Genomic DNA, 26,543 nt, shown 5'->3' with positions numbered 1-26,543 from the left:
GTCCTACACCGTTTAAACAGGTTGATGATCCTGCTGAGACAGCAGGACCGAAGAAGTTTGGAAAGACAGCTGTCAGGTCCTAAATAAAAGTCTCCCAAATTTCCACTAGCAAGGGCAGCTCCGTGGTAGGACCATCTAGGCAGGCAAAGTTTTGGAGTCTCAATGAGATCATGATGTCAGGAGAAAAAGGTAAGCAGTGAGGAATATTTGGGACCGAGACAGCCGTGCACGAGAGAGATGGGGTCCACTTGAGACATGGTGAGGGGCATTCCACCACATTGCTTCCCTTTCTTGAGAAGGCCACGGAGCAGATTCCCCGGAGCTTGTGGAGGAGAGCGGAAGGGAAGTGTAGAGCATTTCATTCCGGTTGACTTGCCCCCTAAGGCATGGGGACGGACAGGGGCTATGTCTGGTGTTGTAAGAGATGCCACTGATGGAGACTTGCCAACCAACCTGGAGCCAAAACACTTTTTGAAACTTGATTTTAATTATCTTGCTGCCCAAATACTGTACATGCAGTTAACAAGCCAAGTGGAGAAACATTAACTTTTTTTTTTTTTTGTGGAAAATCCATCTTGTCTTTTGAAAGAGGAAAAAACCTGGCAAGAATATGTTACAAAATTTAGTGCGCAACTCTCCCAAGCTGTCAGTCCTGCTGCAATATAAACCACAGGGGGAAAAAAATACAAGAGTTTTACATTTAGGAAAGACCACACCACTTAGAAAACGTTACAGAGAGCAGGTATAAAATTGTTGTGTGGGTGTTAGTTTGTTTTTCTTGGTTCGTTTGGAACCAGCCTCTCTCCACTGCCCATCACAACCCCCTTCCACTTCTGGTGCTCGGTGTGGCGGCCGTGTGGGGGGCATTTTGGAAATCCTTACTTGCTTCCCTTTAGTTGAAGGGGTTTCCCCCTTTGTATTCAGGCCTGGTAGCAAATCTTCCCTGTAAAGCAAAGCTTACTTCACGACCTGTTGCATTACAGGGTGGATTTGATGGCAGTTTGAAGACAGCATTGTCTGACTCAAATATCCTAGAAAACCTGCTTTAGAAAAACATTGTGCTCTTGTCAAGATGTCCCCATTGTAATACCCATCTATAAAGGTAAAGGTATCCCCTGTGCAAGCACCGAGTCATGTCTGACCCTTGGGGTGATACCCTCCAGCGCTTTCATGGCAGACTCAATACGGGGTGGTTTGCCAGTGCCTTCCCCAGTCATTGCCGTTTTACCCCCCCCTGCAAGCAGCTGGGTACTCATGTTACTGACCTCGGAAGGATGGAAGGCTGAGTCAACCTTGAGCCGGCTGCTGGGATCAAACTCCCAGCCTCATAGTCAGAGCTTCAGACAGCATGTTGGCTGCCTTACCACTCTGCACCGCAAGAGGCTCTTAATACCCATCTGTAGGCACTTGCCAGGCGCCAACCTTTTCTCCTTTTTGAATGGCGCTCCTTTTGTTACAGCGCTGAGTTTCTAGTTTTTTAAACGTCCTTCAGCTCTGCCCTGGATCCCAAAGCATCACTATATTGTCCAAGTGGCAAAGGAGTTAGTTATGTGAAAAGGAGCCTCCTCTCAGCCAGTATTGTCTGTCAGAAGGAGCCTGGCTTGTGATTGTAATTGTGACTGCTGCCCTTGCCTGTATTGGCTGTCCCTAGGAGAGGAGGGCAGAGCTACCATAAGAAACATACCCTTGCAGAAATCTCACCCGGCTGGGTGGCTGCGGTCAAATCAATGGCAGTGAATTCAGTTTCTAGATCAGGTTTTCGAGAATCTTGGAGTGGGTCAGCATTCCGGCTCCCTCCTTGCCGTCGGCCAAAATGGGACACCGAGGCAGACTTCCTTCCTTCCCATTTCCAAGGACAGTCTCTGGGCGCAACTGACGCTGAGCCATGGGCTCCGTAGGGAGAAGTTTGGGGTGGGGGGCGTCTGCTGCTCTGGTGGGAGAAGCAGAAGCTGAAAGGGGAGGTGGAAAGGTTTTCGGTTTAATGACCGGTGGTTTGTTGCGAAACAACACAAAAAGAGAAGCCCTTTTTTTTTTCTTCATCAGAGGAAAAACTCCACAAAAAAACAAGGCCACCGATCAAAGTGCTTACGTTCCCAAGGCATTCACGGCCAGGCTTGAGCTGCCGCCCAGCCTCAGGACTGGCTATTGCACCTAGGCCCGGAGAGACCAGGGCGTCTTCTCCGGCATCAGGAAAGCATTGCTTCAAGGTCCTCGCTACAAGAATAGCAGGACGTGATTCTCCATCCCACCAAGTCCCTGGAATGTCTACTCATTGAAAGTACACCGTCTGAACCCCCGGCCCACCCCCACCCCTGAAATGTATACAGACGAGCAACTGAGAAAGGACAGCACAATCTAAACAAATACACACACAACTTTCCCTCTTCAGTCAATAACACCAAGCTTTCTTGTTAAGATCTTGCCTGAAAAGGCTGTGAAATGGACACACAAGGCCTACTGATAACATCTACTGCTAATCATGGTGGAGCAGCCATCTTCTCTAATGGCTTCTCCTATCACATTTCAGGCTATGCCCGTTTTGGGACTGTTTAGCTTGCCCCTTCCCCAAATTGGCAACAAGGATTTTCAGAACACCTGCCGTGTCGCTCCGTTTGGGAAGGTTCAGGCTCCAGAGTGACCTCGGGGTATGTTTGGGCCTGCAAAATGACCTCCAGCATCTTTGCTTCAAAGTTCAACAGGCCGTTTCAAAGTCCTCAATGCTGCCCTTCGTTCATAGGGAGAAAAGTCCCTTACTCTCTGTGATCTTTGCCAGCAAACCATACATTAGGACCCAGAAATGTCAGAAATATAACTCAATTGTTCTCAAGTGAGAATAGTACTTGTCCCTCCTGACTTCTCCTGAACTGGAAAACTGCCATACCAAGGAGGACCTTGGTCTTTGCTTAGAATATGACTTGTCCATAACAGCCACAACCTGCCTGTCATGTTTGGTGACATATCAAGGGTCTGTATGGCCGGTAGCCAACTCCAGGTTGGGAAATTCCTGGAGATTTGGTTGGACGGACTTTGTAGGAGTACAATGCCATATAGTCCACTCTCCAAAACAGTCATTTTCCCCAGGGGAAGTAATCTATGGAGATCCGTTTTCATTCCAGGCCACACCAAGTGACTGGCAACCCTATCTATGTCCCACCCAGGATTACAATAAATACATGCAGGCAATGATACAGTGGGCTGTGTTAAGATGAGAGGGGAGGCACAAGATGTATTGGACTTCCTTGGAAATAAGGGTATTATCCTAAATGTCTTTAGGCACCCTTGACCCATGCACACAAACTCTTCCTCTCTTGATTTTTTTCTTAAGGAGCCTTCAAGTACCTTGAATACTAAGTGCAAGGATCCTCTAATGCAGTGGGCTGAGCCAGTCTTCCCTGCAGAACAATCTAGTTGGAGAAACTATATTGGGTGGGCTAAACTACCTGGTGCCCATTTCTCCAGCCCTGCAGAAAGTGCAATGCTGGCATGGGGAAAAATCAGACCGCCCACATTCCCAGGGCTTCACAAGCCCAGCCAAAGTGGCCCCCACAGCACTGGGGTAATGTTCCATTAAGGCCCCCAAAATGACATTTTTTAGGTGAACACATGGAGTTAAACTCTAGCTGAGCAATGACATACATACAGCATGACCTCAAGCTGTTTTGTCACAATTTGAGAAGTTCTCCCCTTGCATGCTTTACCTTGAAACTGAACCATCCATCTTCTATCAGGAACAAGGCTTTAGAGGGGGAGAGAGAGAGACTGGTCAAGGAGGAGCCAGCCTTCCCACCCCAATGGTTGCTTTTAGGAGACAAACGAGCTAACAAGTCTCGACACAGTGGAATTTGGAATTCCAGCTAGGAAAGCATTAGAGATGATGACTTCTAATGGCACTCCAGTGAGCAGTAAGTCTTACACCTCTGCAGGGAATAATTTGTTGCACTTCTGTTTCCAGAGGAAATAATTTGGCAGGTGACGCCGAGGGAGATTTGGCTTAAACTACAGTTTTCCTTCTTTCCTTATGCACTCTGAATCCTGCACAGAAAGAAGTTTGAAGCACGTGTCAGATAGGGTTGCCAACTCTGGGTTGGACATCTGAAGGTGGAATTGGGGAAGGGGAAAGAGATTTCAGCAGGTCTTCTGCCCTCTGAAGGTGTCCTTCTCCAAGGGACCTGATCTCTATAGTCTGGAGATGTTGTGTATCCAGGAGAATTCTAGGCCCCGCTGGAAGACTGGAAATCCTACTAGAGGTCCTCCTCTGTTTGAACCCACCTGCCCTTCAATATTTGCTGGTGAAGTTCTGCTCAGATGGTCTCATTTGTTGGGGGGATTTGATTGGCCAGGAAAGCACAGATGAGCCTTCTTGGTTACAGCTCTGTGTCTCCATGAAAAGTCTTCAAAGGGAGCTCTCACCAGCCAGTCAGAAATCAAGGATATATTGCCACTACAACACAACGTGTCTCCTTGGACTATTTAAATGAAACACAATCTGGAATATGTTTCAACCAATTCTCAGGCCTTCTGTCCTCTGTATTTCTGCCACTGTGGGAAGAAAATTCCTTCCCCGAATGCTGGTCTCCCATCTTCTGACTGATATCCGTTTGACCGTCTTAAAGAAAACTATGAACCCTTTGGCATGCAGCTATCTTCTCTCTTTTGGACTGGTCTGACCTGGCCACGCTGATCCACAATTTTGCTTTAAAAGTTCTGGGTTCCGCCTTGGAGACTTCAGCTGGTACAAAGCACCGCTGTCTGGCATTTCGGGCCATGGGCATGTTCTGCCTGCGTCTGAGATTGAGTTAAGGTGCCAGCTTTAACATTTAAAGCCCTTTGTAGGCCGGAAGGGCCTTCTCCTTCCATAGGTGCCCTCAATCCAGCTAAGACTGGGACAGCAAGTCTTCTTAACATTCCCTGTTGAGCTGCAGAAGTAAAAAATGGGTGGTGGTGAGAAACAAGGCTTGTTTCTGTTGGAATCGCTCCCTGATGAGGTTCAGGAGTCCGTGCATCCATTCTGACCTTTTCGTAAACGGTTGAAAGTTTTACTGTGAAGGATAATCTGCTAGACATGGGCTTGTGCTTAATTTCTGACAAACTGGGGAGGGGTAACATGTTTGATACATCTGTAGGGAAAATGATACGCAAACGTATAAATAAATAAATCTGCTCACTCACTGTTTTGCCTTGTTCGATTTGAGGCCTCGGTAAGTGGACAATGCCACAACTCACGTGTTCTTCTTTCAACGGAGCTTTCTCACAGGGATTTCATATGGAGTCTTGGCCAAAGAGTCAAATGTGGAAACAGAAGCTACCTTCTTGCTTGTTCCTCACTTAAGAGAGCCAGTTTGGTGTATTGGTTGGGAGTGCAGACTTCTAATCGATTCTGCACTCCCCCACATGCAGGGTTCGATTCTGCACTCCCCCACATGCAGCCAGCTGGGTGACCTTGGGCTCCCCACGGCACTGATAAAGCTGTTGTGACTGAGCAGTGATATCAGGGCTCTCTCAGGCTCACCTCCCTCACAGGGTGTCTGTTGTGGGGAGAGGAAAGGGAAGGCGACTGTAAGCCGCTTTGAGCCTCCTTCGGGTAGAGAAAAGTGGCATATAAGAACCAACTCTTCTTCTTCATAATGTCTTTTGCAATTCATTCTTCACTGCTGCTCTCATAGAGGCAGACAAGGGGATAACAACAGAAAATAAGGCAACTGAAGAATGTGTAAATGCCATTCTTCTGTTTAAAAACACAGTCAATGTAACTGAAGAATGTGTCAGTACCATTCCTCTATTTAAAAGCAGCCAATGTTGTAACAGCTGCTGTACTTCGGTCTATGTTCCTTCAGACCAAATTGTGACCTGCACGGGTGTCCCCCCCCTCTTTTTTTTAAGCTTTAGGATAACAGTTAAACAGAGAGATCTTTTACTACTTAAAGAGATGATGCTATCTTTCATGCAGAGAGAGAGAGAGAGAGTGAGAGAGAGAGAGAGAACGAACTGAGGTCATGGTTGAAACAAAATGGCCAGCATCCAAAGGGATGCTGGCATTCATAATGTCCGTAAAACAGAGTTGTGTTTTTACCTGTCTCCCTGCACAGAATGGCAGAATTCACCACCACCACCACCACCATGGCACAAACCATTTTGCGCAGGGTAAGAAAGGGACTGCTGTTTGCAAAATAGAAATTCAAGTCCTCCCTACCTCCTGGGAGTGAGGACCAAGTTATGGGATCTTTGGATTCTGGCTAAATACATTTAAGTTTGGGAACTGGCAGTCTTCAAGCAAAGGTTGGATACACACATATTTCTTGGATGCTTTAGGATGCTTTGGGCTGATCCTGTGTAGAGCAGGGGGTTGGACTAGATGGCCTGTATGGCCCCTTCCAACTCTATGGTTCTATAAACAGCTTTCAATTGATGCATTCTCAGCAGATAATGTGCAGCCTAACCTTTAACTCCCACTGTCCGGGTTTCATTGTTGGCCAGATGACACATCCCAAACCCATATTTCACTATGTGCATTAAGCTGCCCCATGCTGCAACTGGGTCACCAATTGCTCCCATACCCTGCTTGAAATACTTCCCCAACACATGATCTTTGCATGGTAAACACAGCTGAATGACTCTGTGGTGCAGCAGTCCCATGAAGGTTCCCAGCCCATGGCCAACTGCAACAGAAAGCCAATCAACCACAGCAGGATAACTTGGTCCTGTGCTATCAGCACTGTTTCAATGGCACATTGGCCATTTTGGGAATCTCCAGTGACTTGGCTTCTCCATGTACAGGCTGGTGGAATGAAGAATGGCCCTTGCCCTTTTGCTGTCTGGGTGTTTTTTCCAGCCCAACAGCAGCATAGATTTCAATTGAAGAGAACCCTGGATGCGACATACATTGAAATTTCCCCCCTCACGTTCTTGTCCTTCTGGAGTTATAAGCATCCTCATGAAAATGTAAGAGTTTCTATATCATTTCATGAAAGTCTGGCTCATCTGATGCATTAGATATTCCATGATGCCATGAATATATTTCCAGTCGTCATTTGCTCACTAAGTGAGATACTGAGGTGGACATGCAAAGGCCAGGTTTTCAGAGATGTCTGTAATTGTCTGTTCCACTTGCTCCCCCAAATGCATTTTGTGTTCAGTGATGCTCAGGGCAGCGTTACTTAAGAAGGTTTTGAGAACAACGTCGATGTGTCGGACAGCTCCAATATTAGCTCAAGATTGTGCTTGGGTTGGAGAGAGCATGAACCAGGAAGTAGAATACTTGCATGATTTTCATTCTAGGACACAACTGGCTCTTCTGCCAAGATCAGCTGTGCTTTCCACCAAACAGAAGACAGATGTGTTGACTGTCAGAGGGTGATCTGGAGATCCTTTTTGGCCAGACTGTCATCTTCTAAAACTTGTGTGCAGCTTCGCATTGGGAGTGAACCATACAGCAAAGGATCTGACTAACAAAGAAGACTTCATCACGCTTCTGCTGAAGGTTTTCGAACATGAGCAGAGAAGTGAGCTAGAGTGAGAGGGCCTTGAATATCCAGGAATATTGCTTTTCTTTTTTTGTCAGATGCTATCCATAACAGCACAAGTACTGAGACAGAAGGATGAGATGAGTAGTGAGAGGTCTTCATTTACCTCAGTCTTTAACTTCTGTTGATCTTTTAGTGATGTTCCCAGCCCCAAACCTTAAACCAAAGTGTGGAACTTGCAAATTCAAGCCAAACAGAAGAGCATCAGCAGATGAACTGGGTTGTAGCACTGTTGGCTGGGCCGAGGGCAGAGGCACAGGTCCCCAGAAGGGATCATAATTTACCATCCACTTTCCACAGAGTATCAACTTGTGTTGAGTTTGTGACCTTTCCCTTTGAGGGATTCCTCCTATTCAGGCAGCAATACGTACCTGCAACCACATCTGGACGGAAGTATGAACAGAACTCGTCTATGTGATGTTGCTTTGTGCATTGTTAAAGTGGTAGTCTTGCCTGTAAGTATCATAATAATCTCAGAATCTCGATGCCAGCAGCAGCGGGCTAATAATGGAGCATCCAAAGTCATCTGATGAATAGAAATCACCAAACCAGCCTTCTACTTCTACAACAGCCGTTCCTACAGTACAGTCAATCTGGAGCTTTTTTTTTTCTTTGAGAGAAAAAAAAATCACAATTTCCAACAGTATCTCCCCTGAGTATTTTCAGAAAAATTCAGTAGGCACCTTCATTAAAAGCTTCTATAACTTTCAGTTTTGCTACAAGAATTGGCCCTCACTTTCTGGGGACCAGATTGCTACTTAAACACACACACATACACACATACAACTATCAGCCTGATCGTATGCAGGTTTACAGGGAAGTAAGCCCCAATGAGTTGAGAGGGGCTTGCCCCGTGTAAATACGCATAGGATTGCAGCCATAAAATATTAAATTCGAAAGACGTAGTAGATTGAGTAGATCTCTCAACCTTGTGAGAAATCAAGGCAAAGCTACTGAGATATCTTCCCCTATAAGCCCAGGGGCATTGTTTTCAGAGGTAAGGTTAACCTTGCCCTAACCATCCAGTATATTTGGATTTTTAAAATATATTTTGCATTTCCATTTGTTTAAATTCAGACAGTTCAGCACCCTGCCACGTGGACTGCAAATTCAGTCCTGAGCCAAAGGTAGCACATGCAAGAATGAAACCTGTCACAATAGGTACAAATGCAGTGCAGGTGGGTACCCGACAGTCGCAAGGCGGCTCAGCCAGGTCCTTGCACAATTCCTACTTGTTTTACTGGGTCTTCTGCAGGAAAAACTAGCTTATGGTTAAAGACAGCAGAAGATATACGGTTTGATGCCTTGGTTAGAGATGCTGAACAAGTGAAATCGCTCAAAGGATGCGAAAGCAAAATACAAACCTTTAAATGCGTTTTAAACTTAACAGTCGTGTCAAATGCACCATTTATAGTTTCTTTCCTTCTGTAACTTTGGCAGAATTACCGTTCCCCTCCTTTCCCCCAGCCCGGATATCATGTGTGTCAAAACAAGTGATAGATAAAATTGCTTGCTCAAATGAAACAGGAAGTGCCTATTGGGTACTTCCTGTCAGGAGGGAAGATGTCTATGTGGCTACTCCAGAGAGAGATCTGTGAGCAGATGGCAGGCTACATAACGTCTGAAGGTGCTACATTCCTTTAAAAACTTAGTGTTATCATTCCCTCCCCCCCCCTTTTTTTTTTCTTTACAAAAACCGGAGAAAAGCTCTGCCTCTCCCTTTGAAGATACAGAAATAAAATACTGATCAGAAAAAAAGAAAAGAAACCTATTGAGTTATCATGCTACTTGCAGTAAGACTTCAGTGAGTCTGGCTGGAGGTGTGTGTCCTCCAACGTGCTTACAGATGAAAGATGGTCAATTCTTCATCAAAGACCATTTGATTCGAGGTGACAGAGCGATCTCAGAGGTGGCAATCAGTCCCACGTTGTTGTCTTTTGTTTCCCATTCCCCTGGAGAGCTTGTTCCTTTTCTTCCCCATTTAATTCCTCCCCCACCACATTCTGCAGTTTCCTCTTCCGACATCACGTGCCTTCAGAGTGAGCGAAGGGGCACATCTAAAATTGTAAGAAAGCAGGTTTCTCTTCCTGAAGAAGAAGGAAGAGGAGGAGGATGCGTGGTGGGAGAAGGAAAGGCATGGGATATTTACAAACCATGCTACCGGAGTGGTGGTAACGGCCTTCTTTCTGTGTTTCTTCCGCCTTCCTTTCTCTTTCTCTCTCTCTCTTGCCATCTTTAAGAACAAGAGGGACTTGTTGAACTCTCTAGAGAGGACTGGGAGAGACGTCGCGTCAGGGGTCCAATCGTGGAGTCCGCCAATGAGGAAGTGGGGAAGAGCTTGTACCAGCCTGTCACCACGCTGGACAAGTCCAGCTCTTCCAGAACTATCTGCGCCATTCCCATGAAGCATTTGTGGTCCATGCGGCCGTAATCCCCCCAGACGATCACCTAAAGAACGCAAAAGGAAGGAGCTGAACATCCAGCGGAATTTGGGGGTGGGGTGGAGGGAGGGCTGAGGTTGCCCGAGGAAGAATGAGGGAGGGGAATGTTGGCTTCCACCCCTTCCCTTCTGTTTCAGATGACACATGACTAATCAGGAGCATCTATGATTCTAATCAACTCAGTAGTTGTACACTATGATGATGTCAGCAAGGTGACGGCCACAGATTACCCATGCTTTGATCACATCCAGGCCCAAGTGGAGCAGGATGCTAAAAAGCACTACATGTTATAGAGGGGAGCTAAACCTCCCACAGTAAGCCAGGATCCAGTTGCACCCCTGGGCAATGAATCTGCTCCTTCAGGGGCAACTGGTTGCCAAGCAGTATGGGTTATCTCCCACTGCTGCACCCAGGTATCCAAAATGGAACCAATTCAGCAGCCAGGAGGGAGGAACGGCATGACCGATGCTGTGACATCATTACCACGCAAAATCCTGTGATGTCTCAGGCCCACACACACCCATCCCACAATGCTCTAGGGCAGGGGTGGCCATACTGCGGCTCTCCAGATGTCCATGGACTACAATTCCCATGAACCTCTGCCAGTGCTGACAGTGGCTCATGGGAACTGTAGTCCATGGACATCTGGAGAGCCACAGTTTGGCCACCCCTGCTAGGGATTCCATCAATCTCCATGGTCTTTACCAGAGAATTCTAAAGAGTGTCACAGGAGGGAGTGACACACCACGGTTAGGTTTTTGGGCAGAAATGATATCATAGCATCAGTAGCAGGGCTCCACCACTGGAAATCTCCTAAGAGGGTCAAGCTGGCAACTTAGAGAGATGGAATGGTTCCTCAAAGTCCTTGAGAAGCTTTGCTATTGACCATCAGCACCCAAGTTTTGTCTGGACTGAGCTTCATTGTCCTTTGTCCGACATATTACCTTCTAGGAGCATTTTTCAGGACTTACACTGATTTGCCCACCTCTGCTGTCAGGGTCAAATACATCCACATACTGGCTGCACCTCCCTCCAAATCCACCAGATGACGTTCCCCATGTAAACAACTTCCTTCACATTGAAAACTAACAGAGCCAATGGGCAGAAGCTTTGTATCTGGTCTGTTAATTTTCGATTTACAGGGAGCTTTTTCAGTGCAAAGGAACATTCGAAGCTGGAATTCACCACTTGTAGTCTGAAGCTGCCAACCCCAGGTAAGGAAATTCCTGGAGATTTGGGGAATGAAGCTTGTGGAGGGCAGAGTTCCAGGAGGAGAGAGGCTCTCAGCAAATATAATAGCCGGGAGTCCACCCTCCAAAGCAGCGTTTTCTCCAGGGTGAATTAATAATTCCAGTTTGGAGATCCCTTGTAATTCCAGAAAATATCCAGGCCTCATCTGGCGGCTGGCATCCCTCATTCTGAAGTGGCACAGTCCTTCTGACTGCATGGGTAGGATTCCAAATGCCACAGAATGCGGTGGTAAAATCAACATTGTCTATTAGATTCCCAGGAGGAGAGTACCAGTTCTGAATCCTCTCCCATGCACCAGAAATCCCCGCAAACAGAAAGCTTGCAGGTCAGGAGGAAAGATTCTAATTGTGCCCTCGCCCCCCCACTCCTGGTTCCACACTGGTGTTCTATTTACAAGGAGTTCTTCACAGAAAGGCCCAGTGAAAAGTCCTATTCTGGGCCTGCGGCCTAAAGCGGTGCATCCAGCCTCTCCACTTTGGCTGCCATATGGAGGTTCATGCCTTTTCTTCCCTCCCAGGGGTAGTCAAACTGCGGCCCTCCAGATGTCCATGTCGCTGGCAGGGGCTCATGGGAATTGTAGTCCATGGACATCTGGAGGGCCGCACTTTGACTACCCCTGCCAGACTATATATTTTTTAAAAACACAATGTATTTTGGGGAACTGAGAATTATGATAGATTCCACTTGCCTCCAGGCTTATGAAGGCCCTTGCTAATCAGGGGCCGTTTACCTCAGAAGACGGGCTGCCGTGGCTCAGGAGCCCAGCCCTGCATCAATAGAACATTCCCACCATAACAGGCAGCCCGAGATGAGGGCAGATGGAAACTTCTACCCCTAGGACTAGACCTCAGGTCTACCGGGCTAGCAATCCTCTTACCCTTTACAGAGGAGGAAAGCATTCACCTGTAGCACCTTGCCCTGAGGACCCTCGTCAAAGAGCAGGGCCTGCTGGTAAAGGGGGTCGCAGGTCTTCTTGGTCGTCTTTGTTTTCTTCTTGGCCAGGCAGGCCCCGTTTTCCAAGAGGTAAACCTTGACGTAGGTGGCTGCATTGGCAGAGAGACAGAAGTGCACGTTCCCAGTTATGGACGCAACAGAACAGGGCCACATCTTTCATGGCCCCAAATAAGACACACTCATCTGGGAGTTGCCAATCTCCAGGTGGGGACTGGAGATCCTCCAGTATTATTATGATCTCTAAACCACATAAATAGCCCCCATTTTATTTTTTAAGGGACAAAATGGGGCCTTAGCAATACTTTTGCATATCCCGTCTCCTAAATTTTTACTTTAGTAGTTGAATATGCCCCTTACTTTAGTAGTTGTACCTGAAGGCTGAGCGGCAAATTTTAATAACATTAAAATACAAATATTTATTAAGTGCACATTAAGAAGATCAAAGTAGTCAAGTACCATCATTCTGTCTGGGGCCATGGTTCAATCCTGAGCGTGCATCCTCCTGTGTGATCCAAAAGAAAGCGATTTACACAGGAGAATGCACACTCAGGATAGAACCTTGCCCCTGTACAAAATGGTGGTTCTTAACTAGTTTGATTTTGCTTTGTGAACGCCACATCTGAAATCATTATCTACTGTTGGAAGCTTCACCTTTTATTATTCTTATGCTGCCAACCCTCTGCATTTGGTCTATGGTCATACCATGTGCAATCAATGAGGCTGTATGGACAATATTGTGCAGACTGTGTCTTATCTTTTAATGTTGCTTTTAATCTGCTTGAAGTATACTTAATAATAAATATTTGTATTTTAATTTATATATAGTTGCTGCTCAACCTTCCGGTTCCTGACTTGCTTTCTCAGGTTGGGTTTTTCTTCCCTTTTCGTTTTTCATCCTCACCAGTTCCAGCCCAAGACACAAAGACGTAAAACTACAAAGAGCATCTCACTTTTCTCTTCCTGCAAAACCTCTCACACAGAGGGACATCCAGGATCCATCTGTGTCCCACTTTTCCACCATCTGATTCAGCTCTTTGCAGAGCATCCCTGTCTGCCCCCTTTCAATGCTGCCACCCTCCATGGCGGCTTCAAGGGCAATGGAATACATTCTGGGGGGTGGGTGCTTCCAGGTTGCGCAGAGCAGTGGTTAGGCCCAAAAAGATCACCACTTCCTGGTGCAAAATGAGACATCAGCACCCCAAAATTTCTACCCATGTGCAGGAAATTCCATATCAGGTGGAGCAATATGGAAAACAGGAACTCCATTATGCAGATATGGTCATATGTCGTAATTTGGAGGGAACTTCAGTATTCAAGTTTGTTGTTAAATTCACAGTTGTTCTGTATCTTGCACCAGAATGAGTGTGGTAATCCCTCTAGCAGCAGCAGGGGGCAAGCCCCCCTTTGCCAGTTTTGTTCCTGATCCCCAGTCTCCTTTCTCCCCTATAGGTGCCTGATGTGGCTACTCACCAGGAATAGACTTGGATCCTAGCTTCGGAGTAAGGCCGCGGGCCTCGATCACTTCCACCTCCAGCTGCCCGTTCCTGTCAATCATCCCAATGTGGACGTCACCTGAGAGAGGGAAGAGGCCACAATGTGGGATAGTCACCTCTCTGAATGGGCAAAGTGGCAACCAACCTCCTCTAATCGAGAGACTCCACTGAGATGTCAGCATACAAAAAAAGACACACCGAATCAAGTGATAGAAAAAGACACACAATCTGTGTATTGCTGGCTGTACACAACAATATAAAGGCATCTTGGGTATAGCCAGTAATACACAGACTGTGCCTTTTTCTATTATCCATTGACCTGGCCCCATGCAGAAGACCATTCTGGAACGTCCATGGAACCTTTTCAGATGTTACCAGCACACATCACAGGAGCTGTGCAAACACAGGGGTGTTTCCTGTCATGTTCCCGATCTCCATGGCATCCATGCTGTGCAAACAGCACGCGTTTTGTGTACATCTGCTACTTCTGTGTGTATGGACAAGAACCACAGGAAATTCGGGCCTGGGTACAATAATGGTGTTACACAGGCATTTTCGCTCCAACTGTGGTGGAGCTAACATCCCCTACCACTAGACAGAACTTCCATTGGCTAATGGATTCGAAGGAGTCTGTGCATGGGGCAGTACCAGCAATGGAGGACATCAGCTGTGCTGCAACCAGAACAAAGCCTGTGAGGGGCGTGGCCATAACATCCATGCTGCAAAGGTTGGTGGGCATGCCCCGGATCCATACTCACGTGAAAAGGACACTGGTTGCCCCTGCTCACATAGCAAGGTAACCACACACATATAGAGTAGAACTAAGAGTATTTGGGGGAGGTGCTTCTAGTATTCATGGATGCAACATTTGAAAATGCCTTCTCTTTAGAAAAAAATATATAACAGCGCAGAAAGAGATCCAGTTGAAAATCTACTAGAAGGTTCAGAGGGCCAACTGCGTGAAGATCAACTTAACCTGTTGGATGTCTTTAGCTCCCAAAAAGGCTAAGGATGGGGTGGGGAGAGCAGAAATGCTATTCTCTCAAAAGTTGGGCTCACCCAATGAGAGTGGTTGGCAGCAGGTTCATGGTGGCCAAAGGAAAAGTAGACAGCACAGATAGGAGCAGGTGAAGCTTCCTTTTACTATCTCAAACCATTAACCATCTAGCTTAACATAGTCTGCTTTGATTGGTTGTAGCTCCTCAGGTTCTCAGCCAGAAAAAGATCTTTCCTAAGATTTCCTAGATATGATCCTTTAAGTGGCACCAGAAGCGGCTTATCGTGATTGCGCATGTCGCACTTACTATGAGACCCAAAGTTAGGGGGCCTTCACATTGTGATTGTTAGGAGATATTCATACTTACGCAGCTTGTGGATCTCAAGAATGAAAAAATTGGTGACACACATGCTCTCTTAGTAACTGAGCACGTGCATCACTCATTGAGCATGCATGCAGACCACAAGCTGAATAAGTGTGAGGGTTCCCTTAGATATTGGGGCATTGTGCTTGCTCATCCCACCAAGGTTCAATAAATGTTTTCAGCAAAGTGAAGCTTCCAGTTGCTTCCAAAATTCCAACTACCCCTAGGACGGGTGCCCAGCAGTTACTTTTGCAGCAGAAGGAACAGCGCCAGTTGTACTCTGCTAGGGCCCTGCGAATCCTTAAACTGGGCCTACCGAGAGCTGAACTTGGGACCTGGTGCAGGCAAAGCCTGTAGCCAGAGCCCCTCCCTTCTACACCTGATCTCTCATCGTGTATGGCTAAGAGCTTGAGGTGGGAAGTAGGCAAAATCGCTTGGCCTTCCTTCTGCCTTGAGGTCTACCAGGCATTTAAACACCAGGCCTGAGGCTCTTGGAGGGGCAGTATAAAAATGCAATAATAAATAAAAGAGGGTTGCCAACTCTGGATTAGGAAATACTTGGAGACTTTGTGGGTGGAACTGGGATTGGGTGGGATTTGGGATGGGGAGAGTCCTCAGTGAAGTTTCATGCTCTGGAGTCCACCCTCCAAAGCAGCCATTTTCTCCAGGGGAACTGAACTCTGCCACCTGGAGATGAGCTATAATGTCCAGGGATCCCCAGTTCCTTCCAAAACGTCTCTCTAACAAAGGGCCTCCTCTGTTTTATGGTCTGCTCAGGATCATTATAGGCTTTTATGCCCTGGCTTTCTTTTATCGGCTGTTTTTATTAGCATTTTCATTGACTTGTATTGTTTATGTTTTGATGGGTATGATTTGCTAGTCTTTATTGGCTGTTTTGTGAATGAGGTCTAGAAGGCCTGGAGAGGCTGAGGACAAATTGAATCAATCCATCGTGGATTCACTGAATAGCCTGTCTCTGTCTCTGAGCCAAACAAGACATTGTGTCTAACTTGTGGTCCCCCCGAGGGACTTGTGTTAGTCACACACCAGCTGCATGTTCCATGCAGGAACTCATCCCCGACATGACACAGCAGTGGCCTGACTTGGAATGGGACTGTGGTGTCCGGGGGGATAAAACTGGGCAGTTGTCAGCCATGCTAAGAGTTCTGAACGTGGAAAAGGAACCTAAGAATAGGGATGCTAGACCCCCCATTGGGGCCTGAGGATCCCCCTCTCTTTGGCACCTCTGCCCCGCTTCAGGGGTCAAGAAAGCAGGGGACATCCCCTCCCCTCCATTCCTTCTGACAATGGTTTCGCTTGCATTCCTTCTACCTTAAACTTACAGAGCCACCATTTGTGGCTCTGCCACCCACAGATCCCACCTGCTGTCATCGTGGCCACGTGTCACAGACATTGCATGCCAACAGCAGCTCTGCACATTTGGGGGGGGGGCGGGTGTGCGAGGCATGGCACCTGCTTTAGTTTTGTGGCAAAGCTATACCATAGAATTTTGCCCCAAAGCCAGAGTGTCACCCCCCCCCAATGTGCTGATGTCATTTTTGTGTGATGTCAGCATATCAGGAACCTCCCGAGTCATGCTCCCCAAATCCCCCCACAGCCATCCCAATACCACCCAGCAACCCTATCTGAAAACACAAAAATGTACTGTTGGGCTCCTGTTTAATTTACTACCCTTCTAGAATTGACAATATGAACAAATTATTTATTATATTTATATTTATATATTTTATATTTATTAGCAATATTATTTATTAGACTTTACGTGTGACATTATTTGTTACACCTTAACGATGTGACTGTGTAGCCATGTGGAAAGCAATCTGAGTATGGGGGATCCTCCATAGTTCAGGCAGAACAAACTGCACCAATCAGCACCTCAAATCTGCAAAGGCGCCACCTTCCTGCTAACAGTCCCATGCAGAGAATGAGAATCGAGTAAATAGCCCTTCCGCCAAGCCAATTTATTTCTGGGAAGTTCACAAAAACAAGACCCTTGCTGTCCCTCCCCAGAGAGCCCCTGTTTGGCTTCCTTTCTGGGTTGACAACTTCCAGGTGGGGTTCGGAGAACTCCTGGGATTAAAACTCATCTCCAGGCAACAGAGACCAGTTCCCCTGGAGAAACTGGCTGCCTTGGAGGGTGGACTCCATGGCACTGTACCCCGATGAAGCCTCTCCCCTCCCCAAACACCACCCCCAAAGTCTCCACCCCCAAATCTCCAGGAATTTCCCAAACCAGAGTTGGCAACCTTCAAAATCTGAGAATTCTGTCCTTCACTGACAATGGTTTTGCTTGCATGTTCTTCTCTATATTGATGTTGTGCGAACAGCACAGAAGTAAGCCCAGAAGGGACTTCAAGCTCCTGTGAATGCAGCTCAAGAACACATGTTCCTTGCTTAAAAAAAGTTTGAGTCCAATGGCACTTTTAAGACCAACAAAGATTCATTCAAGGTGTGAGCTTTCGTGTGCAAGCACGCTTCCTCGGACACATGCATGCACACAAAAGCTCACCCCTTGAATAAATCTTTGTTGGTCTTAAAGGTGTCACTGGATTCAAATTTTGTTGTCCTACTTCAGACCAACACGGCTATCCACTTGAATGTCCCTTGCTTGCCATTTCTGTTTTTAGCCAGCAGAGAGCAGAAGAAGAACAGTGGTTTCTATTCAAGTGAGAAGCTGTGTTGGTCTGAACTGAAGCCGTTGAACAAATTTAGAGTCCAGTGGCACCTTTAAGACTAACAATTGTTTTGAATCAAACTTTGTCGGCCTTCAAGGTCCCACTGGACTCTTTAGAGTTTCCTGTCGCCAGCTTGTGCAAAAAGGAGGAAAGCAATATAAATCCCAAATCTGGGCACCTGTATAAGAAAGGAGAGATAGTATTAGGTAATGCTGCTGTTTACCAGCAGGAGTCAGCAGTATCCATTTTAATAAAGGCAGAGAACAGCGAAATTTAGTAGAAGGACAATTGGGGGGGGGGGGACACACACCCACCCACATACAAAATATTAAAAATAATAAAAACAAAAGTGAGCCCTTCTTGCAACAAAGCTATTTTCATGCTGCCCTAGAGGAATCTTTGCACCAAGAGCTTGCTGTGTGCCACAGAACTTGCTGCACTTGCAGGCCAGGGAGAAAGAGTTCCCCTGCTAAGAGGACCCAGATAATATCAGTGAAGGCAGGACCAGGTCTGAACCAGGGCTCAGTAGTGGAGTGTGGAAAATAGTGGTGTATGGGACTGCCTTTGAACATGTGCAGAATGCCTTGGCCTCACTTCTCTAAGCAAAGCACATTCACAGCAACCACACAAGAGGGACTGGAATTGGGCTGCCCAAGCGCTGATCTCTCCTCCCATCTCCACCAACTCCATCGTAGATTAGGAGGAGGAAGAAGGGAGAAGATAATATGGTGGAGGAGGAGAATGTCACCAAGTCACAGCCAACCGATCTCAATCCCGTATGGTTTTCAAGACAAGAGATGTTCAGAGGTGGTTTGCATTACCTGCTCTGTGTTAGAACCCTGGACTGCCTTGATGGTCTCCCATCCAAGTAGTCACCTGCTTAGCTTCTGAGATCTGACCAGAACAGGCTAACCTGGGTTATCCAGGTCAGGGCAACTTTGAGATACTATCAGGACTAAATTGTGAAAAAGTTAGGACCACACCTTTTCAAAGCTTGAAAGGCATTTTTTTTTTAAAAAGAAGGGGCAGCAATTTCAGCTGATCTCCTCTTCTGCCTACATCCTGATACTGTTCTGAGGAAGGCCTCTCCCCCCCCCCCCCAACAAAGTTTGGAAGCGGTCAGCAGGTCGCCTTAGGAGGGTGAAGTAGATTGGACATAATGCATTGTGCCTTTGAAGGGGATGTACTAAAGTTGTTCATACACATTTCATAAGCACCCTGAAAGGGTTCAGAATGAGAACCAACACTTCCTTACTCACTCACACAGCATTCTTTATAAAAATATAAAACAAAGTAGAGGGATCTGTGTCCTCAGCATATATATTAAACCTGTTGTAACTCTTCATAACAACAGCTCCTCAAAATGCAGAGAAGGGGTCATGGCTCAGAGGTAGTGCAGGTGTTTCAGAGAATTATAGAATCAGGGAGCTGGAAAGGACCTCAAGGTCATCTAATCCAACTCTGCACAATGCAGGAAACTCACAACTACCTGCCCACTCACATTGACCCCAGTTCTATGCCCAGATGATGGCTACCCATCATTAAAAAAAAATCAGAAATCCTGGCCAGTCTGGCCTGGAGGAAACTTGCCTCCTGACCCCAAAACAGCAACCAGCATTTCCCTGGGCATGCAAGAAAGGGCCACAAGAGTCAAGCACCGACACAATCCTTTCTGCCCACCCACTCACAATATTGATTGGCATTTCTGTCCATTGGCTATCTTGCATCTGCTTAAAAACTTCCAAAGAAGGGGAACCCACCACCTGAGGAAGCCCGTTTCACTGAGGAACTGTTCTAACCGTCAGGAAGTTCTTCCCCATGTTTAGCCAATAATTCTTTTGAATTAATTTCAACCCACTGGTTTTGGTCTGACCCTCTGGGGCGCAACAGAAAACAATTCTGCTCCCTCTTTTATATGACAGCCCTTCAAGTACCTGAAGATGGCCATCATATCACCTCTTCATCATCTTCTCTCCAAACCAAACCGATCAAGCTCCCTCCACCTTTCTTCATATGACTTGTTTACCATGCCGAATGTTCCCAGCTCAATCCCTGGTATCCCCACTGAAAAGGACCAGGTCGTAGGTGGGGTGGAAGAGCCCTAGCTGAGACCTTGGAGAGCTCTTGCCTATCAGAGTAGAGGAGACTGATCTGAAGGGACTGAGAGTTTGATTCAGTATTAAGCAGTTCCATGTGTTTCAGAATGCAGCGAGGATGTGACTTTGGGATTCCCACATCCCAATGAATGAATAGATGGGGGATATCAGGAGCCAGCTGTAGAAAATTTGGCCCTGCCTCTGCATAAATCTCCCTGCTCCTTGTCTTGCTTGGTCAGGGCCAGCCTTGGCAGGACGTCAGCAGGGTGCCATAGTCTTGTGAGGATGAGCACCGAGGGCCTGGAATGCCCCTGCTGGTTTCGGGACTCACCCATTGGAGGAGTAGCCAAGGTCTGCCTTCCCACGATTTGCGCTGGCCCCAGGCCATCTAAGAAGTCGCTGAACTGGCTTTCGGCTCCCAGCCGGGTTGTAGGGAAAATAAACCTGGAGGGAAAGGGTGAGAGATACAGGGGTTTCACCAGCACAAAAGCACTGCCTGGGAGCTGCTTGAAAGATTCCAGAAGTGATTGTAAAAGGTGTGCAAGTGCCTTTCCTCCTTGGAGGGGCCTCATCCAAAGCACAAAGAAACAAGGAAGTTGATGGGGCTGAACGTAAATGGGCTCAGGCTGGTCAAAAGCGAAAAAGTTCCATCTCGTGCTTTGACGTCTCCTAGACCCATTCCACACACGGCAGATAATGCCCTTGCAATGCACTTTTTACAAGCAGAGCTTTACTGTTTTGCATAGGAAAATCCAGCTGCAAAAGCAGAATGAGAGAGGCAGGGGTGGTGGAAAGTGCCTCTTGGGCCTTTGGCATATCCATAGGCCAAAAACACCAACTAAAGGGGAAACAACCAATCCGTGTGTGCAGACAGTATAATACGACTGATGCTTTTGATAGAAGCTCAGAGGCTAAAGCAGGTTCAGTTCACACTTCCTAATTTCCAATTCCAACAAGTTATCTGGATTGCAGTCCTTGTTTCAAATTACCACATTCTTCTTCGGATTCCAATAACAACATTCAAGTACATAACAGTGGAGTTTCCCAAAGGATTTATAACCACTAACAGAGCCTCAACTATTTTCTTCATAGAGCTGGCTTGGGAAACTCCATTGTTATGTACTTGAATTTGAGTATTGGAATTGAAGAAGAATGTTGTAATACGGAACAAGCAATCCGGATAACTTATCAGAATTGGAAACAAAGATGTGAGAATTGAACCTTCTTTAGCCTCTGAGCTTCTATCAAAAGCATTGGTTGTATTACACTATGTACAAAGACTGGTTGTTTCCACATCAGTCATTATTTTTGAATATTTTTGCGCATCCTCTCGTTTGGGGTGTGTTATAACCATGAGCCACACAAGGCCAAAAGCAACTTTCAAAACCCCTTAGTCAAGGATATATATATATATTTTTAAGCCCCCTTAGCCACATCCATCGCCCTCCTCATTCTTAGGTATGTGTGTGTGTGGGGGGAGTATCTGCCCTATATAGAAAAGTGGTGTTAATCATCTCTGGCTCTTACGTGCCATCGGAGCTGTTGCTGTTGGTGCTGCCATCGGTCGACTCCCGACTGCCCTGCCGCGTCACCCTGTTTCGCATCTCCACCGCAATCCCGGTCTCTGTACTTCGACGGATGTTGCTACGAAGTTTCTTTGGGCCGCCGTCTGGCAAGACAGAAAACAACACATGACATTTGCTTGGAGGGCAGCTGGGAGGCTGATGAAGTGCACCAGGGACGTGAGACTATGGAGTCCACCCTCTGAAAGTTACAATTGGCTCTTTGGGGAACGGATAGTTTGGGGAAGGCCTCAGGGAATACATTGGCAAGAGCCACAGGGCCCATGAACTCCACAATGGGGATCACTGCTCTAGATCTTCTAGAACAGTGGTCCCCAACTTTTTAATCACTGGGGACCACTCAACGCCGGGGACCACTCAATGCCTTTTACTGAGGCCCGGTGGGGGGTAGTTTACTCCTCTACTCTCAACCACTGCCCTAACACTCTCTGATTGCTATGGTAATGTTTAAACATCCCTTCAAAATAAGATACAGACACGCCACAACAATGAAGTGTGTTGTAAAGGGATGGGGGGGGGGGAGAAGGCGTTCTTCGCGGCCCACCTCCAATTAGTCGAAGGACCACATGTGGTCCATGGCCCACAGGTTGGGGATCGCTATTCTAGAAGACAAAATTGACACAGACTTTAGTGACCCTTGTAATTTGCAGACACCTCCCTATAGGGAACTTAGGGGAGAGCAGTTTATAGAGGATTCCTGCTCGTTAGAGGGGAAGAGTTATAGGCAATGAGAGCATTAAGGGAAGATAGGAAATTGATCCAGCAACAAAATATTTAATTTATGTTTCGCTTGGTGTTTCCTTCTTAGGACTGAACCCCTAACTTTTCGCACCCAGTTTTCTGCAGAGGAAACAGACCAGTTTTGCCATCATGCCAATAAGGTAAGTCATGGCAGTGATTGACAGATCCAGGAAGCCAATCACAGCACTTTGCTTTCTTATTGCAAAGATCTACTTCATCTGCAGTAGCTTGGCTTCTGAAAAGAAAGTCATTTTAAGACCAAGGATCTCATGCCTTCTTAGGAATTCCCAAGAAGCAACAGAAATGCAGTAAAACATAATAATAAAAGGCTTATCAGCCCCATCTGCACCTGCATGAGAACGGCAGAAAACAAAAGGGATCCATAATGGGAAAATAATATTAGACAGAGCGCTAGTGAGTCAAAAGAGTCAGATTGGGAGGAAATTCCCACTGGCAGGAGAGTGTTGAACCCGTGAGGTTTTCAAGGCATGTGGTCGTCACTTCTGTTGTGGAGAAATGATTATCCCTTTCTATCTCTGCAGTGATAGACTTTTTAAAGCAAAACCTTGGTATTCAGCAAACCAGACAGATGGCAGCAAATGCTTAAATATGTCAATCTGCCTTATAATAACAGTGCAATCAAAAATATAGGTACAGTCTGAAAAAAGTCGAATAACTCTATACGATTGGCAACCAACAAAATATTATTGTCAGAGTCTCGTTAAAGTCTTTATTCAGCCAAATTCGTCAGCATTTCACGGTTGCAAAAGATTGATCTCCCCACTTGTAAACGATAGCAGAAGAGCCATCGGTTTGAGGCTTATGACGTTCCAGAACTGAGCTTGGGAGACCATTTCAGACCTGTGTGGGCAGCATTAAGAACTCCTTATTCCAGACCACAAAACCTTATGGAAGAAGATTTTGTTTAGCAGTGACTATTGAAAATAAGCCTCAAGCTGGTGGCTATTCTGCTCTTACTCACAGTGGAGAGACTAAGCTGCCTTGAAAACACACCCATTACTACAGCTGCAAGTACCTGAGCCTTCGGGGAGGGCAGTATATAAATCTAATAAATATATATATATATATATATATATATATATATATATATATATATATATATATATATATATATATATAACTCTCTGAGATGAAAGAAGATGACGTGATATTGCTCAAACTCATCATATCTCATGAAATTAAGCTGGGCCAGGACTTGGATGGGGAACCAAGGAAAAAGAAGAAATGTTTGTTTTAATACCCCGCTTTTCACTACCTGAAGGAATCTCAATGTGGCTTACAAAGACCTTTCCATTCCTCTGCCCACAACAGATACCCTGTGAAGTAGGTGAGGCTGAGAGAGCTCTGGAAGAACTGCTCTGTGATCAGCTGTAACAGGATTGTGACTAGCCAAAGGTCACCCAGCTGACTGCATGTGAAGAAGCAGGGAATCAAACCCAGCTCTTCAGATTAAAGGCTGCCACTCTCAACCACTACGCCACACTGGCTCTGTGCAGAGAGAGAGGCGAAACCTGCAGAGGCCGGCAGTGGTGAACCACCTCTGCTTGTCACTTGCCTTGGAAGCTCTTGCCAGCAGTCAATTGCAACTCGAGAGCAGAGACGTGCACAACTCTCTGAGAGTTACAAACTGAGTCCCTTTCCCTAGCGATGACTCACCAAAGAGACGTTCTGCTTTGTGCTTCAAAGATGCTTTTTACCTGCAACCTTTTCCTCTCCCATTAAAGAGTCTGGCTAAGCAAACAGAGTCTGAGACACATTCCTTGCCCAGCAGTCCCCTGTGGTCCAGCAGGAGAAAAATCAGTGGCAGTGCTCGAGAAAGCTTGAAAATACATGAAAGAGAAAAGGCTCCATGTGGCGCATGCCCGACGGTGGCCTCCTGATCCCCGCCTTTTCAGCCTGGGCAACTCCTGCCCATGCCTTTTGATAAATGATGCATAGGTACTTATGCAACCTTTTTATGAAGGGGTGGGGGAATGTGCCCTTCAGTGCGTTCTGTTGTGTCTTCAGAAATGACAAGGAAAAATGGCTTGTTTCCAAGGTCCAGATTCAGGTCTCCAGAATGCCAAGTGGTTTTTGTTTTTCCTGTTAACTATTTTATTGCAAGTTTCAAGAAATAAGTAAAACACTACTGGGTGGGGCTAATAGTCATTTAAAAAATTCTACTGACAGTCTGACTGTCAGAGGGTATGAGGAACACATAGCTGCTCTGGAGCTACTTGGTCAGAGCCCCCTCCCTCCCTTCCTTGCAAACAAACATACAGACACACAGACTCCCTTCCCTGCCCACTTGCCCCCTTACCTGTTGGTTACCCAACCTCCTCCTTGGTTCCTCTCCTCTCCCTCACTCGCAAACACACACACAGACTTCCTTCCCTCCCTCCCTCCCTCCCTCCCTCCCTCCCTCCCTCCCTCCCTCCCTCCCTCCCATTTCCCCCCTTTAACTGTTGGTTTTCTAACCTTGAGCTTCCGCCAGCCCTGCCACTGCCTCTGCCACTACCTCAGCCCCCGCTAGTGGCACAGGTGCTGGCTAAGGCTCTCAGGGGCAACGCGGCCACTACCAAGGCCTCGGGTCGGGAAAACTGCCCCAGCAGGGGTGGTACAGACGCCAGCTGGGCCCCTGACAGGAGAGTGGCAGGGTGCTGCCTCAGCCTCCTCAGCTGCCTCACCCGCCTCAGCTGCCTTGGCCTCCTCGACATCTTCTGGACTACCCTGTGGGTGGGACTATGGATGTCACATCCGTATTCATATCTGTTGTAGGAGGTGAGCCAGAAGATGCGTTCCACATCAATCACTTATGGATGTGCTAATGTTCATATCAGGATGAGAATCATGGAATAGTAGAGTTAAAAGGGGTCATTCAGGTCATCCCGGCCAACCCCCTGCTCAATGCAGGATCAGCCTAAAAGATGCTGAGCTCATAAACTTTCATAACTACCAAGAAAAAAACCCAATGCCCTGACCTGGATAGGCCAGGCAAGCACGATCCCTTCAGATCTCAGAAGCTAATCAGAGCTGACTCTGGCTAATGTTTGGATGGGAGACAGGATTTGGGGGGTGGTTCCTGCAAGGAACTCGGAGGCAGGAAATGGCAAAGCACCTCTGAACATCCTTTGCCTGGCTGCCGGACAATCCTCCGACCTCCTGGCTACGATACACACGCCATACGATAAACAAAACAAATAAGATACCCAATCATTTTCATGTGTTCAAAGCCCATGGTTTATTACAGATTGCCATACGACTGGCAGCAGGCAGAACAGATGAGCGCCAACTATCCGACGGAAAAACATTAACAGCATTAGAGTTTAAAATGATTAGATTTATATTTACTCCGCAGCACTGGCTCTATTAAATGATCTCTACAACAAGGGAACAACAATAACAACTAATCTTGTAAGGTGGCAAAACAAACAGAGATTCTCTATGAGTAATGTGGGTGGTTGTTTTTTCCTCATTGCAGAACGGGCGTTTCATCTTCTTTGCATCAATCACAGACAGATGCCAAGAACATCTTTGAAAAACCTGGCTCTGGCCACGATTCAGGAAGTCTTTGACTCCTCGTTAGCCACAAAGAAGAGCAGGATTTGGGGATATATTTCCCACCTCAGTACTTTGAGGGCTGGTCTGAAAAGTCTTCTGCCATTGGTGAAACACTGCTTCCTGCAAGGACAGATGCAGAGCCACAACTGGAGAGGCATAGTTTGGCCACCCCTGCCCTAAAATGTTCTGGATCAGTGATCCCCAACCTTTTTATCACCGGGGAACGTCGCCGCTGCCTGAGCCCCTGCTCCACTTGCTTTCCCGCCAGGCCACTGACTTCCCACTGCCCACTAGGGGGTGCTGCCAGCAGCAGCTGCTCAGTGCCCTGCCGAGGGGGAGCCCCAGCCATGGCGGCCACTGGAGAGCACCAAAGGTGAGCTGGCAACAGAGTGACAGGGCAGCCCCTGAGGCAGCAGCCGGGGAGGAGGACGAGGAGGAGCTGCGGCCCGGTACCGACTGATTCATGGACCAGTCCCAGTCCCCGGACCAGGGGTTAGGGACCACTGTTCTGGATGACTCTGGGCTGGTCATTTCTCTCTCAGCCTTACGTACCGCACAGGAGTTGAGGAGAATCAAGAAAGACTGATCTCTCCACTATGAGTAACAGCAGAATAGCCACCAGTTTGAGGCTTCAGTTCAGTTCAAACTTTATTACAGTCGTTCAGACCAAGTTGTATGAAGTTAATATGCAAAAGACCAAACGAATATGGCCATTTGATATAATGCAATTTAAAACAGATCATAAAATAGAACTTAAAATTATGCTACTTTAGAGCATCGGATTTTTATGGCAGCGGCACAAAACAGCTGAGTTGTCACTTGGGGGGACTCATCACTTAGCAGCCT

The 26,543-nt window shown here is 46.8% G+C and overlaps 1 protein-coding gene and 1 long non-coding RNA gene across 4 annotated transcripts in view; one reads left to right on the top strand and one right to left on the bottom strand.

Moving 5' to 3' along the window:
- Window positions 1-465: 465 nt before the first annotated feature.
- The window catches only part of RIMS3 (regulating synaptic membrane exocytosis 3), a 74,264-nt gene continuing 48,186 nt past the window's right edge, over window positions 466-26,543 (bottom strand). For 2 of the 3 annotated variants that reach the window (XM_077337481.1, XM_077337482.1), the window contains exons 3-7: window positions 21,340-21,481; window positions 20,144-20,256; window positions 13,637-13,738; window positions 12,116-12,255; window positions 466-9,968 (exon numbers count right to left, since the gene is read on the bottom strand). In XM_077337481.1, coding sequence (XP_077193596.1) covers window positions 9,756-9,968; window positions 12,116-12,255; window positions 13,637-13,738; window positions 20,144-20,256; window positions 21,340-21,481 — 710 coding nt within the window. In that variant the 3' untranslated portion in view covers window positions 466-9,755. Of the gene's footprint in view, window positions 9,969-12,089; window positions 12,256-13,636; window positions 13,739-20,143; window positions 20,257-21,339; window positions 21,482-26,543 lie in introns of all 3 variants that reach the window. The other variant, XM_077337483.1, reaches the window with a different exon arrangement.
- LOC143837531 (uncharacterized) overlaps window positions 22,214-26,543 on the top strand; it is a 47,619-nt gene continuing 43,289 nt past the window's right edge. The window contains exon 1 of the long non-coding RNA XR_013231004.1: window positions 22,214-22,276. This is a non-coding gene — a long non-coding RNA (uncharacterized LOC143837531). The remainder of the gene's footprint in view (window positions 22,277-26,543) is intronic.

The sequence above is a fragment of the Paroedura picta genome, chromosome 5 (genome assembly GCF_049243985.1).
Source record: "Paroedura picta isolate Pp20150507F chromosome 5, Ppicta_v3.0, whole genome shotgun sequence".
NCBI classification, from domain to species: Eukaryota; Metazoa; Chordata; class Lepidosauria; order Squamata; family Gekkonidae; genus Paroedura; species Paroedura picta.
This window is presented reverse-complemented; position numbering and strand designations above follow the sequence as displayed.